At 34.7% G+C, this 17,165-nt stretch overlaps 1 protein-coding gene across 1 annotated transcript; it reads right to left on the bottom strand.

Moving 5' to 3' along the window:
• Positions 1-1,922: 1,922 nt before the first annotated feature.
• LOC128242302 (noggin-2-like) lies at positions 1,923-16,863 on the bottom strand. The gene is made up of 2 exons (XM_052959402.1): positions 15,475-16,863; positions 1,923-3,959 (listed from the first exon to the last, which is right to left on the bottom strand). Exons 1-2 carry the CDS (start codon positions 15,510-15,512, stop codon positions 3,206-3,208), a joined length of 792 nt encoding a protein of 263 aa, XP_052815362.1. The 5' UTR covers positions 15,513-16,863; the 3' UTR covers positions 1,923-3,205.
• Positions 16,864-17,165: the final 302 nt, after the last annotated feature.

Here is a 17,165-nt window from a genome sequence, read left to right on the forward strand (position 1 = left end):
CTTGTGGCATTTTTGGCAAGTTATAATTCACCAGCACTCGTGGTAACTCGCGGATCCAAGTCGTGACAGTGTGACAGGGTCTTTAAGGACATTCTTTCATAGTTTATAGTTGTATATATCATTCATATTTTTCAACCAATGGCAGAGGTCAAATATGCTAGTTTTCATATTATTTATCTCTAAAGATATTAATCTATACCCATTTCACACTGCCATACCTTCCCTCGAATATGCCACGATATGTGTCGACACCTCTCGATTTATTTCGCCAAAAGAAAGAACAACCTGCAATACTTATTAAAAAAAATTACGGAAATAGCTCTTAGTCAGTATACATAGTGCCAATTTGACCCCATATTGGCAACCATAAAGGCCATTTAAAGCCAAAAAAAACAAGTGCAGCTTTAAGACAGTATTCACAGTGCCAATATGCACCAACATTGGCAACCATAAAGGCTTTTTAAAGCCAAATAAACATAGTTCAGCTCTTAATTAGTATGCATAGTGCCCATATGACCCAATATTGGCAACCATAAAGGCCATTTAGATGCAAACAAACCCATGTGCAGCTCTAAGTAAGTGCACACAGTGCCCATATGACCCAATATTGGCAACCATAAAGGCCCTTTAGAGGCAAACAAACCCATGTGCAGCTCTAAGTAAGTATAAACAGTGCCCATTTGACTCCATTTTGTCAACCGTAAAGGCCTTTTAGAGATTTGTGTTTTGTTCTGAATCTTATAGTATATAATATAATTTGTTTTGTTTTTATACATTTCCACATCTTTAAGTAACAAAATTCCGATAATCGTTCACTTGTCAACTGCTTCATCTTCATGCAACTGTATTTATATGCTGGATACACATAACATTTTTAAAACGTTAAGAGAGCAAAGCTAGTCCGTTAGTGTATTTTATTTCGAAATTTATCTTTTGATCTTTGTAATGACCTTGGCCTTGTAAATATAAAATGTAACAAACTTGAATATAAACAGTGTTTAGAGTAAATATATAAATATATATATATAGGTGTTTTGGACTTAATATTTACTGTATTTTATTAGTTCTCATATCATTCTCATGTTGATTATCCTTCGAACCTTTTTTCAACCAAATAATTTGTGTATGTTTTTACTTCGCTAGCTGACTCGGCACACCATATGGGGTCTGCCTTTCGTCATTGCATTTAACGTTACATGTGCAACATAAGACGACCTCACGTCTTTAGTGGGAATTACTTTCAATTGGTCGCCGTAAAATCCGACGTCACTTTGTTACAGTCGTGACTCCCAGCTTTTGACGTTCAACATAGTACAAACGGCAACGGGCGATACTGTATACAGTCGTGACTCCCAGCTTTTGACGTTCAACATAGTACAAACGGCAACGGGCGATACTGTATACGGTCGTTGTATAGTAAGTTGCGAGATTTAGACGACTTCGGACTTTCTTGACGGCGAGAATTTGAAACAGTTAAAATTTCTGGGACGTCGCTCCCAGTGAACATCTGGTGTCAAAACACTAAAATAAAGCATGTTTAGATATTTCTTTGAGGTAATACGCAATGTTTCCTCACTTCATTCGTCGAGAAATACCGTGATTGTTATCACGGCATTGGAAACGGGCTTAGGGAAACATGCCTTTGTCGTTGACTTCATCTTGATGCTGATGATGACAACGATGATGATGATGATAAGGTGGTGGTGGTGGTGGTGGTGGTGGTGAAGGATGTTGTTGATGATGAACATTGTTTTTATTGCGTTGATGAGATGACCCGTCGCAACAAAAACACGGTCAAACACTTCGAACTTCAATATCTCTTCGACGTGAGATTCAACGCTTTCTCCCTTCCTTCGTTGTGACATCATTTACTTGTTTATGGCATGGTAAAACGAAGGGAATTATTTCAACGACTCAATCACTGATTTGAACAATTTGATTTAATGGCAACATCGACAAAACAACAATACTATTTTGTTATCCAAACAATTAATTTTGATATTAAGTTTAAACAATGTACATTTACCACTGACAACATAATTGATAACTAGTAATTACCGACGTTAACGCAATCAATTAATATAGTATAAATATTAAGTACTTATTACACAAGATGGTTCACTTATAAATGCAATCCAAAAAGAACAACATTGGAATATCTTAAACGAATTTGATCAGCAGCCATTTTTTTTCTTATTAGACCATATAAGTATTTAAAATTTCGTAAAGTCCAAAATTTGGTATGGCTGCGAATAAAAAATAAAATAATATACGTTAACATGTAAATTTTAAGTTAGCGGTTTTGTTTTTAAATGTTTTAGCTGGTGACTTAAGACATCACACCATCTCTATTGAATACTTGATTAACCATCTATATCCATTTTCAATAGAAGTAGCCCATTTTATGTCTATAACAAGAATATGTACAAGTTTGCGTTTATGTAAGACCATACTAAATTGATTCTGTGTTTAGCCTCAGCAACCTTGTAGCCTCAGGAGTTTGTCTTTTACAAGGGAAAAATAACTTTTTCAATTGTCCTCTTTGGAACTGTCTTGATTTTGTTATTAAGACCATGCGATAAAAATAGAAACAATTACATATGGTCTGATTATATAAACAATACTGGCCATCCTCCCCAATATACAAATATGTATAAAACGTTACAGTGGCATTTAAAAAAAAAGAATACTGAGGATTCTTGATCATTTGAAACAAATCTTATCCATGTAAGTGATTACTTGAAACATAGATACTTAAATAATATTAAAAGAAAGTTAAAGTTCAACTTTCCGTGTATGCTTCACACTGTAATTTCTTTCAGTCGTATAATATAATATTTGGTTTGTAGCCATCTTACAAAGAAGTAAATTAATCTTGTCCAGAGAAAACTAAGTCACGTGGTATTTAAATTGGAGGTAGCTTGCGTCAAAGTACCAGCGGTCGCTGCTATCAAATCTTGGAACTGACTAACAAATGTAACAATGTAGCAAATATCGATGGCCGCTTGGCTGTCCGGCCGCCCCCAATCGCCCGTGCTATCAGCGAGGAGACACGGATGTTTCCTTCTCTCACACTTCACAACACTAATTGGCAATTAGTATCCTATCTCAAACTACGTCGATAAACGTCATTTCTATATGAAGAAACGCGCTGTGTAAATCCACCCGTATTATAAATAATGGTTGTTCAAACAACATCGGCCACTCAACAGGAACAGGAACATTTGGTTATTATCGGATATTGAATTCTAATCCAGCGGCATTTCAGCAGCTGGCCTTTTTTGCTCAGTGGACAGTGCCACCGGAAGAGCGTTCTTGTCTCTGAAGCCGAGGGACGGCACATCATCCCCGGGGGCATGGAGCACGATCGCCCGTTATAACAGTGGCCCTCCTTTATCCACTGGGGCCAAAAACGAATACCTAAATCTTTCCATGCATACACCACAGGACAATGTGTATAATTCCATATATACTTTTTCACAGCACGTTTCGTCCGTCTGTTCATGTTTAATCCATCGATTCTAATATGACTACCATACCTAATAGGAGTGCCTATGTCTTTGATAAAATCAGGTCGGTGTTCCTTCGGCCTTCCTCGCCGTCTGTTCATATCAACAGTTCCGTTGGGTTGGAATGCCGCCACGACCGGCCGCCCAATGCCCATAAACTCCGGATCAAAGTCTTCTCCCAGCAGCCGTCGGAGTTTCCGGTGGTTTAGCTCCGACTCGGGTGGATCAAACACTGCACTTGGGTTTTCAATGAGGTCAATAACAGGTAATTTATCCGAAGGTGCAGGCCGTGATGTTCCGAGACGGCTGATAACTGTGACGTCACTTGTGACGTCATAATCCGACTCCTTGAGAAGATCGAGGAATGCGCGGGTAGTGCCCTGCACGTGTACAAGGGACAAACACACGAAAAGGAACAGGCGTCCTGTGGCCATCACATCATCAATTATGCTGAAAGAAAGAAACTAAGTGTTAATATGAATATATGTATGTAGTATGTGCGTAATATTTGCATTGTTAAGAACATTGTACAATAAACGAAATGGTAGTAATATCATTAATGATGATATGCCATAATGATAACGTATGACTTGTTTATTAATTATTTATTTTTCTACGTTCTAACAGAATAACCAATTGCTTGCGATATTTACATAATGATGTATATAAAAAAAAAACACGCTCAAACAATTAACAGCAATTTTAAGTTGCGGAACAAGGAGTCTACTGAACAGGTACCTTGTTTATAATGCACTTCAAACGTTATAGGCAATACTCATTTCAATGTTCATTACATACAGAGGTTCAATTTAAGTAACCCATTTTGTCTGAAATAGAACCCCAGCAATCTAAAATGTTACCGAATTGAAACTTGAGCCGTATTAATTTAATGCAATAAAAAAAACTTCATGTAAAGGCAATTATAGATAAAGACTCCGGAACAGTTTTAGTAGACATACAAATGGAGAGAAAAATGAAATGTCAAAAACGAAATTTAAGTTCGATTGGTACAGCAACAATGTGCCTAATTAATGAAAATATCAGATGTTTTAAAAATTAATTAGGAAATTAATAGGGTATCTAAATTATTCACTATGCGCGGCGTCTAGAATATGTCTCATACTTCATGCTCAGCTTAAACATTCTAAAGTATTTAAATTAAACAATTTTGGGTAGTTATGTAACTACACTCACAATTCTATAGAGCACATCTTTAGTACTCGCAGTAAAAGAATAATATAAATATGCGACTGCTTTATTGAAGACATTTTACATGTAATTATACACGCCCAAGCATAGCCAGCTAGCGAAAATGTACTGACTGACTTTAATCAATGGTTTAGATAAAAATCATGTATAATCTCAACATCATATATGATTTAATAAATTATTATTACTTCATTATTTATTTATTTTTATTTCATCTATTCATTTACTATTTGTTTGTCTATAATATTTATTTATTTATTTATTTATTTATTTATTTATTTATTTATTTATTTATTTATTTATTTATTTATTTATTTATCTTTTTATTGAATTTATTTATCTTTTTATTTAATTTATTTATTATATGTATTTATGTACATATTAATGTATTTATTATTTAATTTGTTTATTACTTTTTCATCCATAATTTATCTATTGATAAATATGCTTGATTTACTTGATTCATTGTTTGATTATTTTATTTAATATTTATCTATATGTTTAGGTATTTATAATTTGATTTCTTTCTTTATTCATTTATTTTTATTATTATTATTATTTTTATTATTATTATTATTATTATTATTATTATTATTATTATTATTATTATTATTATTATCATTAATGTTGTTGTTGTTGTTATTATTATTTTTTATTATTATTATTATTATTATTATTATTATTATTATTATTATTATTTTTATTATTATTATTATTATTATTATTATTTTTATTATTATTATTATTATTATTATTATTATTATTATTATTATTATTATGTTTTGATATATCAATTTTCTCCGTTTTTTGACACATTGTATATTGAATGGCATATCATGATGTTGATGTTGCTGCATACATATCATGATCATCATCACCATCAATAACAAAATACATATTGTTTTTTTAAGAAATTGTGCAAAATGAATTGCAAAGAGTGTTTTTAAAATGATTTTGCTTTTCAATGAAACTTAAAATGAATCAATGTATGCATATTTCTAACTCTTTAAAGAAAGCAACTATATAACAAACTTCAAACTCTTTAATGACACTTGAAAGTATAAAGAAGTTCCTAAATGATGTATTTAATATTCATTGAAGGACTCCTCCACCAAGGGACAAAATGGAAACGTTAATACCAGGTTTATGTATACAAGAATTGAATGGCGGAAAGCCTCTTGACTATATTTGAGAAACTCCATTTATGATAAAGTAGTCCCCGAGTGCTGCTCAAGAAATTGGTTTGTTTGCCCAAACTTCCGTCCAAGTGGACACATGCATGGTGGAACAATCCAAATGTTGGTTTTCTTTCAGACTTTAGAGCCACGTTACTGGCATTCTAATCAAAGAAAAGTGTGACAGAGAATGGAATTGAAGTAAAAAGGAGGCGATTCTCACAAGTAGATGTAAAATTAAACTAATTGAACTTAAAATCAAATAAAAGACAGTTCGTGACATGCATTTACATTTCAGATTTAGCGTCGCAATGATATCGGAAAGAGAAAATGAAATGGACTATTTTTCATACACTTGAATTCTGTTTTTCACCTGATGATACTATGATTAAAGAATCTTTAAAATGTTATTTTAAGTATGCAAGCATCACTGAATTTCTAAATACCAAAACTCTTCAAATTATCCACACCATACATGAGTTTTCGGAGTCATGAGAGATTACTCTTCTTTTGTCGAAATCCCGTTTATAAACTGGCAATATAAATTAGTTTTCAAATATTCTTTTTTTTAACATGGCCATACGAATTCTTAGAAATCGTTTTAAGAAATTACATGTCTATCACTTATATGCTACGGCTCACCGGAAGGGGGATCGTGTTGACAATGGCTGTAATAGAAAACATATCTCGACATTTGAGCGGCGAGCTGCCAGCGTCTGATGGATTGGAAGGCGCCTCTCAATAGACGTTTGACAGGGGAAGCGTTCTATGAGCGACAGTTAACTTATTTACTTCCAGTAAGTGTCAGCTCGCGTCAGACTGAGTCATGGCGTGCGTTTGGATAGCATTGAACACTTAAAAAGAAATACATCTTACTATAGATGTTTTTATAATGGCATTCGTGTTCTTGATTGTCGTTATATATACATTTCTACGTCTGAACACTTTGTATGATATTCGGCCACATGGGTCTATGATTTTCTGGTAAATAAATGTTCTGTTCTGTTCTGTTCTTTAAAAACTGATACACAGAATATGAAGTCCATAAAGGTTTCATCGGAATTGCAACACCTTAATCGGCATTGAAAAAGTACGGCTACAGTGTGAGACAAACATAGAAAACCCGAGATGAGATATGGTAGGTATATGATGTATAAGAAATATACAATCCCACATTAATGCAGCTCACGCATTGGACAGTGGATAATAAGCGCCTGAGTAAAAGGTCACGCAGAACAAGACCTTTTTGCATAAGCGGATCCAGGGCAGGGAAATTATTCCCCAAAATCCCAAGGGGGGGGGGCGGTAGTGGGTGCAATCTTCACTACTCCCTCCCCCACCCCCAGGAAAGCCCACCCCCACTACCCGAGACGCCCGTACATAGAGATAGAATATTATACATGACCGCTTTAACTGAAAATTTAATCCGCACTAAATATCAACTCAGTGATACCTTAAATGAACAAACTATATCTTTGAGTATAAATGGATCTAGGTCGAGCGAGCTGGGGGCGAATCACGCAATATGGTGGCGGGTCAACGGATAATGCGGATCGGATGTCCTATCAGCTCGTCCGTCCGAATAGACTGGTTTCAAACATAGATGTTTAAAACTGAATGACTGCATGAAAAGTCCGACGATCATGATTAAACGTCGTAACAAATGGTTGCTTAATTTCAACACAATTACAGAACAAAACTTGTATGCATGGACCAGCAGATTACATATCCAAAAGATTTAAACATTATGAATTTAACATAATTACATTATACAAAATAAAATGTAGGTTGTAGATGAATATAACTATTTTGTAAATAAATACAAATGCCCAGAGACACAGACGTGGTGATGAACTAACTGTCATAGACTTGTGACTCGCCAGAAAAGCTATGTTTATGAGATACTTGGACGTTTTACTACAATACATCTATGTTAAGACTAAAAAACTTATATACACTTATACATGCTTGATCTTTTATCCTTATATGAACTGAGGTATTTCCGTCTGATGGCATTCTAACGATGGCAAAAATATACACTGTAAAGTTATATTCATCTTCTAAACTAGGAGAACCACACACTATACAATTACTTCCTGAATACTACAAAAACCGTTTCCATTCATTTTTTAATACGTCGTCCATTAGCTGGGATGCATATTTTTTTTTTATAATAACATGAATACTCCTTTTACAGTCATGCACAAGCAAATGGCTAAATGGTCGCTAAGGTTGTGGGTTCGAATACCGCTGTACAAGAATGCAGACGTTTTATTATTTCTCTTTCAATGTCCAGTGACATATGGAAATTCGTGAACATAGAAACATACAGCTTTAATCACATACATTAATACATACACATACATAAATTGTGCTCGTGTAGTGTTGAATCCGACACGTTAAATTTCATTGTTGTACGGCATTCTTCCACAAGTTCAATAACTGAACGTGTACATTTGCTATGTGAATGTCCCGAGGCCAGTCTTGTCGTCAGCCTCTGTAACATGGGATATTTTCTGCTCCATTACCCTTACATATTTCAAATAATTACGACGTATTTTATTTCCCACAGGCCAATAATTAGGTATAAAACCATTAACCTCCTTGAAAAGGCATCCCCGGTTTCTTTTCATGATATAATTACACCATAACCTATCATATCATTTGGGAAAAAGAGTCAGTTCCTCGGTATGCCATACATCCATCTAAAACTATAGTCTTGTCGCCGTTTTATATCGTATATAAATATCGCACTCGATTCGTATGTAATAAAACCTCGAAATAACCTATCCACCCGTATATGTATAGTTGCTTGAACACGCGATAAGACTTTATTTCATCTATTCTTTTCAAGTCATCTAAAATTCCGATCAAAATGCAAAATGGGGAATAAAAAGTATACAAAACGGCTACTATTCAGATTCATTGTTTACAAACCAAAGATGGTATTATTCACTTTCTACCTGAGTTTCAATTTAGAGATGTTATTTTTTGTTGCTTGTCGACGCCAGAGGTATTGCCTATTTAACATATCTGCCAAATTAACACGGTATTATATCACTAAAATGAGACACATAGCGACCCCCAGTGAAAAGAAGGTACACCATTAAATATTAATTACCAGAGGAATTATTCATGTTCCTTCCTACAAAATTACATAGCGGAGACTAGCGTTGAAGGCTCCGAACAGCAATAATTTATTCCGTTCATTTTCTGTTCTATTTTCTATTTTACCGACCAATCCTCTTAAAAAAATACACACTAAAACAACGACAACAAAATAAATAAATATAAACATATAAATAAAAAATTAAAAATCTTATTGGGGGGGGGGGGGGGGGGGGGGAGAGAATTATCTATGTTCAATCAAAATCGCAAGCCTGACGTCAAAAGCGAATAATTTCCTTCAATGTGTGAAATATGAGTCCATGGGCAAAAATACCGTTAAATTAAACTGGGAATAAAAATTAAACTCAAACAGCATATCGCTACAGTCTATTAAGGAAATTTCAATGATGGAGAGCGTTTACCAGGCTTTTTGTTGTACAAATTGATGGCAATTTAGCGTTTAGATTTCTATCTTCCATCTTAATTTACTGAGATAATTATCCGAATACATTTTGATTAAGATCTTATGAATAGGTAGAGTAGACATTTGGTCACCTACTGTCAAACTATTCCCACAATTAAACACACACGCAGCATCCACAGGCGGGAGGAATGTACGATCAACTATTCCGACAGTTTTTTTTACAAACAAGTTTTGTAGTAAACTACGATTTCATTGATTGATATCATGCAATATTATTAAAGCTAAGGATGTTGAACACGAACAAGTCGTACATACATCGGTGCTTTATTAAGATGGCAAATCCGTACGCGAACGGTGGTGTTACAGAGGCGAGCCTGGGAACGCCGAAAAAGGGAAGCTCTGACATTTTTCCAATTAACGGATTTAAAATATTAGTAAATTTGAACACATAATTATGGCTCATCCTCCTGACACATTTAGTATGTGAATACTCGCGTCTGGTATGAATGCATCTATTTGTGTAACAATAGCTGAAACACGACATTGGTATACATGTACCAAATTAATCAAAGCACGAAAAAATGGTAGTTATTGTGTGTGTTGGTTTTAAATAGTCAAAGACCAGTGAGTCTCCTATAAAGAAGTACCACAAATGTCGCAACACAGCCATGTAAAATGAGTAATCATTCTCTTTCGAGTTGATTGCGACTGCTATGGCTTTTGTCTTTCCGGGAGAAACAATTTCCATGTGATTATTCTTGACGGAACAATCCGAAAATTACTGTTAGAGGAGTTGAATTGAAAAAGGGAAACCAAAGAACACATGCACGCATTTTAAATCCAAGCTAACACGTTAAAATCATGGCCACTCGAGTCTTTAAGTCCGTCAGTGAGGTTATTCAGACACGCAGCGTGTAACTCACGCCATTCACAGTGTTTTCAAAGAGTTTTAAAGAGATTTACACCGATACTGATAGAAATGTGTCGTATGAAGTAAAGACGACCTTGACTTGATTTGCCCTTTCACGTTATGACATATTTCCCCCTACGTGATTCTGGAATAACCGTTGTATAAATGCATGATTTTTGAATGAATAAAAAACATAACAGGCTATTTTTTCTTCCTGAAAGACCCTTTGATTTCGTCATTTCTGAGTACCAAAGTCAATAAACTCGACCTCCACCATCTTTGTTAGCGTACTTCCACAGAGATTGTTAACGTACTTGATTTGTGTATGTTTCTAGTGTAATGTTGTTGCAAATTTTTCTTTCAAAAATATTAAAAAAGTAACCTATATCCTCCTGTTCCCAGCTAACAGTATGCATATCTGAAGGTTAACATTTACACAATTGAAGTATAGCTAAAATATTATCTAAAAAGAAATAGTTATGTTGGGGCAAAAATGTGATACCGAACGTTTTATCTACTTTTAATGCATTTTTATTTTCATTTCAAAATTCATCGGAAATCAAGTACTTTAAACAAAAAATACTTTGATAACCCTCATGTACACACTGTGGTTGAAAGAAGTGTACACTGTACACAATATACTACTCATCATTACAGTGCAGTGTCTATTATGCGACCATGGGTGTTTAAAAACACATTCGTTATTTTCAGTGTAGGCAACAATATTCTTTATATAAAATAGGTGACATATTCCTATAATAGCAACCCATTTAAATCTGGAGTGTTGACATTTTTAAGTAACGATGACCTTGACCTTGATTGCAAGTATTGAACTCACTACCTATGACCTTGACATTGATTGCAAGTATTGGCCTCACTACCTATGACCTTGACCTTGATTGCAAGTATTGGCCTCACACCCTATGACCTTAATCTTGATTGCAAGTATTGGCCTCACTACCTATGACCTTGACATTGATTGCAAGTATTGGCCTCACTACCTATGACCTTGACCTTAATTGCAAGTATTGGCCTCACTACCTATGACCTTAATCTTGATTGCAAGTATTGGCCTCACTACCTATGACATTGACCTTGATTGCAAGTATTGGCCTCACTACCTATGACCTTAATCTTGATTGCAAGTATTGGCCTCACTACCTATGACCTTGACCTTGATTGCAAGTATTGGCCTCACTACCTATGACCTTAATCTTGATTGCAAGTATTGGCCTCACTACCTATGACCTTAATCTTGATTGCAAGTATTGGCCTCACTACCTATGACCTTAATCTTGATTGCAAGTATTGGCCTCACTACCTATGACCTTGACTGCAAGTATTGGCCTCACTACCTATGACCTTAATCTTGATTGCAAGTATTGGCCTCACTACCTATGACCTTAATCTTGATTGCAAGTATTGGCTCACTACCTATGACCTTGACCTTGATTGCAAGTATTGGCCTCACTACCTATGACCTTGACATTGATTGCAAGTATTGGCCTCACTACCTATGACCTTAATCTTGATTGCAAGTATTGGCTCACTACCTATGACCTTGACCTTGATTGCAAGTATTGGCCTCATTACCTATGACCTTGACCTTGATTGCAAGTACCGGCCTCACTACCACTAAGGAGGTTCATGACCTCTGCCTTATTTCAATTTCTGTAACGTTGACATTGACATAGTATTTATTCTGTATGGGCTCAATTAATTATATACACACTTTTTATACGATTACAATTCAAAACAGTTATTTAATCCGAACTTTCGGACGAACTGGTGGTATAAAATTACACTGATATTTACGACTGGGTAAAGCTTTCACCCACGTAATTCTTCGAGGAGGTTTGTTAGAACTCAGAATTTCAGACATTTTACTGACAGAGACGAAACAAGAACATTTTTCTATTTTTAACATCAGACAATTAAATATAATTTCGACGATAGATACATACGCCTAAGCCCCAACATAACCGAGTCTGCAAGACAGCAATGTTTACGGAAAACCCATGAATTGTTGCAAGATGTTAATGCATATCTTTCAGTCATACGTAATTTCAATATTTCAACAAAAAAATCAACAAAATTTCGTAAGTCGGCTCATTTTCAATAATTCAATTAAGTATACGGTTATTCATAAATATTTGTCTGGGCCTAATAAACATTTACATTCATAACAGACATTTTCAAATTAGAAGTTGGGTTTCGGTATCAATGTTCACACAGGGAAATGCTAAATGTAACTTATAAGTTTAACAGTGAAATTAATTTGCACGCTCAGTGTTCATAACCACGTGCAGTTTCCCTATTTGTTTTAAATGCGACATTTATTAGTTAACCAAAAAATATGAATGACCTTAACAATGCTTGTTTTCGTATCCTACTATTTGCAAAACGTATACAGGTATATATTTACACCTCAACTTCCGTTCCTTAAATGAACTGCCTTTCGGCAATTGCGTTCATCAATCGATGAACGCAACATCTTCGGATATGTTCGGATCGTAATTCATTGCATAACAATATACACGAAAACTATTGATCTTGTTATTGGTTGTATTGTGTCTGCAGGTCCCGTAAAATATAGATCAACATTTTTAAAAGTGTAAGTTTATTATATTATAAATATATTCGTACCAGAATTGTTTTAATTTTACGTTTTAAAGTGATTTCAAGTGGTTGATCTTTTTCCGCGTTATTGTGACGTCATTTGAAAAAAATGTTTCCGGTTATAGTCGGGTCGTTCTTTTTACAGAATGGGTAAGAACGGATTACTGAAAGGTTTTCATAAATGAAATGAAGTATTTTTTTAACAATTCTTGAATGAAATAATGAACTATTGGTGTAAATATAAGGAATGAATTGCGGAGTTGATGTCATTATCGGGGATATGAACGCAATTGGGTTGGTCAAAGTACGCGTGGAGTCTTTCGGACTCCACACACATTGACCAACCCAATTGCGTTCATACCGCGATAATGACATCAACCCCGCAATTCATTCCTTAAATATTACCCTGTTCGTATTCCAATCTTTTAAGAGGAACAAGTCAAGTCTCATAATATAATATTCACACTGTGGTATAACAAACATCGGATTAAAGCTGATATGTTTCTATATTTAGAAAAATCATGTTATGGGCCCCTATTCTCCAACGTCTTAGGTCGGTGTTTGAGACCAAGGCTCAGAAAAGCAAAATCTTAATTTTGTTGTAATTTGCTATTATAGACGCAAAGATGCTAAAATTGTTGTACCTGTTACAAATAATCTGTTTTACAATGAAACAAACAATTTCCATTGTTCAGAACTTTGTTTAAGTTAACACTGTGATTAACGGCATCTTTGCTTACTTTTAAATGTGAACGATTTCATGATGTGCTCATAAATATTCAAATTTTAGCTTGAAATGCAGCTAAAACACTTGTCTAAAATATTGTTTGAAATACAGCAGATCACAGGCGTATTTAAACTTCTAGCCCCAATTTCTCGAAACTTCTTAAGTCCCTTATAACAGGATTAAGCTAAACTCACTATTTTTGTTGTTCTATAATATGCGTTATATTTACTTCTTTAAGAGTTTTTTTTAAATTATATAAGAAAAATCTGTATGCTAATTAGAGGAAACCATTTTTCATTTATCAACATCCATTATTAGTATGTATTTTGGCTAATTGAAATAAGCGACTTAAGCCTTTTAAGCTTAAGAAGTTTCGAGAATTTGGGGCCAGGGTACTAAACTTCCAGGGTAATGACGATTTGAGAGTTAACAACGGTGACGTTAACAACGTTGTTAACATTTACAATGTTCTGAACATAAGTCCATTGTTTGTAAAAATTGATATATTTTAGATACGTTGAAACCATTTAGAATTCAGTTTTCTGACCCTGAGTCTCAAACTCAGCATAAGGACGTTTGTGAATGCGGGCCCTTTCTCCTTTATCAAAATAAATACATTTATTAAAAAGTAACACCAACTAAATAGAAAATATAGTTTCTGTATATATTTTACTAAAAAATAGGCTAAGCTTTGATCATAAAACGGTTGATGTTAATATAAACGATTTTAGACACAAGAACGTTTGTATACAGCGAATTCGAGACAGAACAATTGAATAGACATAAACGCGAATATTTAGAAAAAGAGAAACGATGGGATAAAAGTTTTCAAAAATATACAGGAAACAAGATAGGTATATAAGTAATACGGTTACATTACATCAAGTAATGTCGTCAGTTTTCTGTCACCTTTGTGGGATGAACATGAATATGAATGCAGTATGAAAACAATATGGAGCCTGCTTTTGAGGTCTTATTTATTTAATAATGTAATGAGGATACCTTTCAGATTGCGTGCTTGAATGTTAACTAAACAGAAAATGAAATTTGAGTTTAACCTATATTTTTTGTTCGTTTGTTAATTTTCATAACGAATCACCTCAGTGAATTCATCACCTTGTTCAAAATGTTAGAAATACAAGTTTTATATACATATATATGATATATATATTCGGCTTTAGTATTATATTAATAAGAAATACTCTAATTACATAAATATTGTAAAGATTTGACTTTAATATCTTTGAAAAATGTTCCGTAGGATAAGTTAAGTAGAGAGAAAAGAGGCTGTAATTGATTGTCAATTGCGCATGACAGTGTAAGTTAACCATACGTGTCTGTTGCAACCTCGAATGGCTATAAACGTGATTGTTGTTTGAGGGTTTTCTTTAGTATTGTGATGCAGTGTGTTGGGCTGACACGGACCATATGTTTTATAATTGTATCTCAACTTTAACTACTGCCAATTTAACTCCTTTCAAATTGATTTAAATGTACTTAAGAATAAATGAACCCAATTTACCCCTGTCTATTATCGCTTAAAACCCTTATGCTTCAAAAGAAATTTTTAGAAATGATGTTCAACAGTCGTCGAACGCTGGTCGTTATTTCATTCTATTTTGTTGGCGATTATTTCGTAACATATTTACAACTTTCTCAAGTGCTCACTCTTTTTGTTCTGTTCAATTGAATAAGATTGAAAAAGAATATTGCAAGCACTTAGACCTCAGATCTGTGTTAAAATGATTTATAATAACTGTTGAAAAGTGTTCGCTCAAGAGTTTTATACTCACTTTAAAGCAATAAGAATTCCTGGTTTGGAAGTTAGCATTCCAGCGTTGAATAATGTGACCCATTCATGCTACTTCTGACGGCCCATCGAAGCTCGTAAATTTCCTTGCAGACTTTTTTCATTCTTTTTAATTGAAATATCCACTTAAAATCCTAAAGAAGCACGCAAAGTAGTTGCCCAATTTTTCTAAACCCTTCCTCTACAAAACACTGGTGATTTTTGCAATGGACTGGCTCTTTTCGTAGGTTACCTGACGATTTTTAATAACGATTAAAAGTGACAATAGAACTAAAACGATCTAAAACTATAATTTCAACCTTCAATTGTTTTTCCCATGCCTTACTGCGACGTTATTACACAAAAGTTTCCCGGTATATTAGTCATTCGCCAGTGTGACACAGACGAACGGTGACGTCGATTTCTCACGGACGCTAGGAGACCGCTCCCGGAGGGACGCCAAAAGCCTCACCAATTTCAAATCTCTCACACAATCTCGCCGAGATGCGTTTAATTCATATCTACCTCAATTGTTCAGCAAATCCCAAAGGTCTCCGACATTCATTGATCATAAATGAGGCGAACAATCGCAGATATCCGCGCGATGAAGCCTTTTCAGGGATTGATCCCTCAAACTGTCCTCCTTGGCTGTCCCACTCAATATTATAAACCCGATTGATTGTTATTTCACCACTGACAAGATCCTAGGAATTAATTTTAAGATAACAAACAGTTGCGTCTGTCAATGTTATTTAGTTAAAAGTATTTCGAAAATGTTGCCTGTATTGTTATTGTCTGTTAATATAGTGTGCGAGCGGGTCGGACGTGTCGTCGACAATTGTTTTTGTGAATGATATTCCGTCGAGGATTAATCACTGTGCAAATATAATACGGTGTTTCTTTTTCACATCTTTATTCGCCATTAAAGCACCAACAAATCACGATTGTTTCCACTAAGTCTGTCAAAACCCCGTCAATTAACACTTTTAACACCTTATCAAGTGCTTCGGTAAACGCAGAGGCGATAAATGTAGAAACGGGTAAAATCCAACAACTCTGTTTATAAAGCCTCCGTGGCGCTCAAGTACCCCTGATAGATTTTCAATTCGCTTCCGATTAGTTTTCATCAGTCGTAAGGTAGTGCGGATCCGGCTTAGCGCTTCGTTGAGGATGTAACAATTTTAACATCCACTGCATTTCCTCTTTTAATTGTTAATGCACTACCCCTTTTGTCATTGTAGAAGGTTTGTGTTTTCTCTCACCATAGACCCATTTAGCACGATATCGGCGTCAATTAGCGGCGGTTTTATGACAGAAATGTGATCTTCAGACATTTAAAAGTTAAACTATTGTATCTTGATACAAGAATAAGTGCGAGCGAGTCTTTTATGGTTTCGTTTTAATATTTCGCTCGTATTTAAGAGAACTGAACACCTCACGGAACGTGTCAGCCTACTTCTAAACTGCTCGAGACGACCGCTTCACGGGGTGAAAGACAAAACTTTTGGCGCCTGAAGATAAAGATATATAAGTAATAAAGGCGCCACAGATCGAAACATTCAGATTGTGTGCCATCAAGTACGAGTATTAAATATGATTGTCCTCATTCCTTTAAATATTGACCAGAGAAAATAAAACACATGTATTCGATATGATATTCATTGAGTTCATGTTTCAATTACAGGCTCATTACTT

This window comes from Mya arenaria, chromosome 2 (genome assembly GCF_026914265.1).
Source record: "Mya arenaria isolate MELC-2E11 chromosome 2, ASM2691426v1".
In the NCBI taxonomy this organism is placed as follows: domain Eukaryota; kingdom Metazoa; phylum Mollusca; class Bivalvia; order Myida; family Myidae; genus Mya; species Mya arenaria.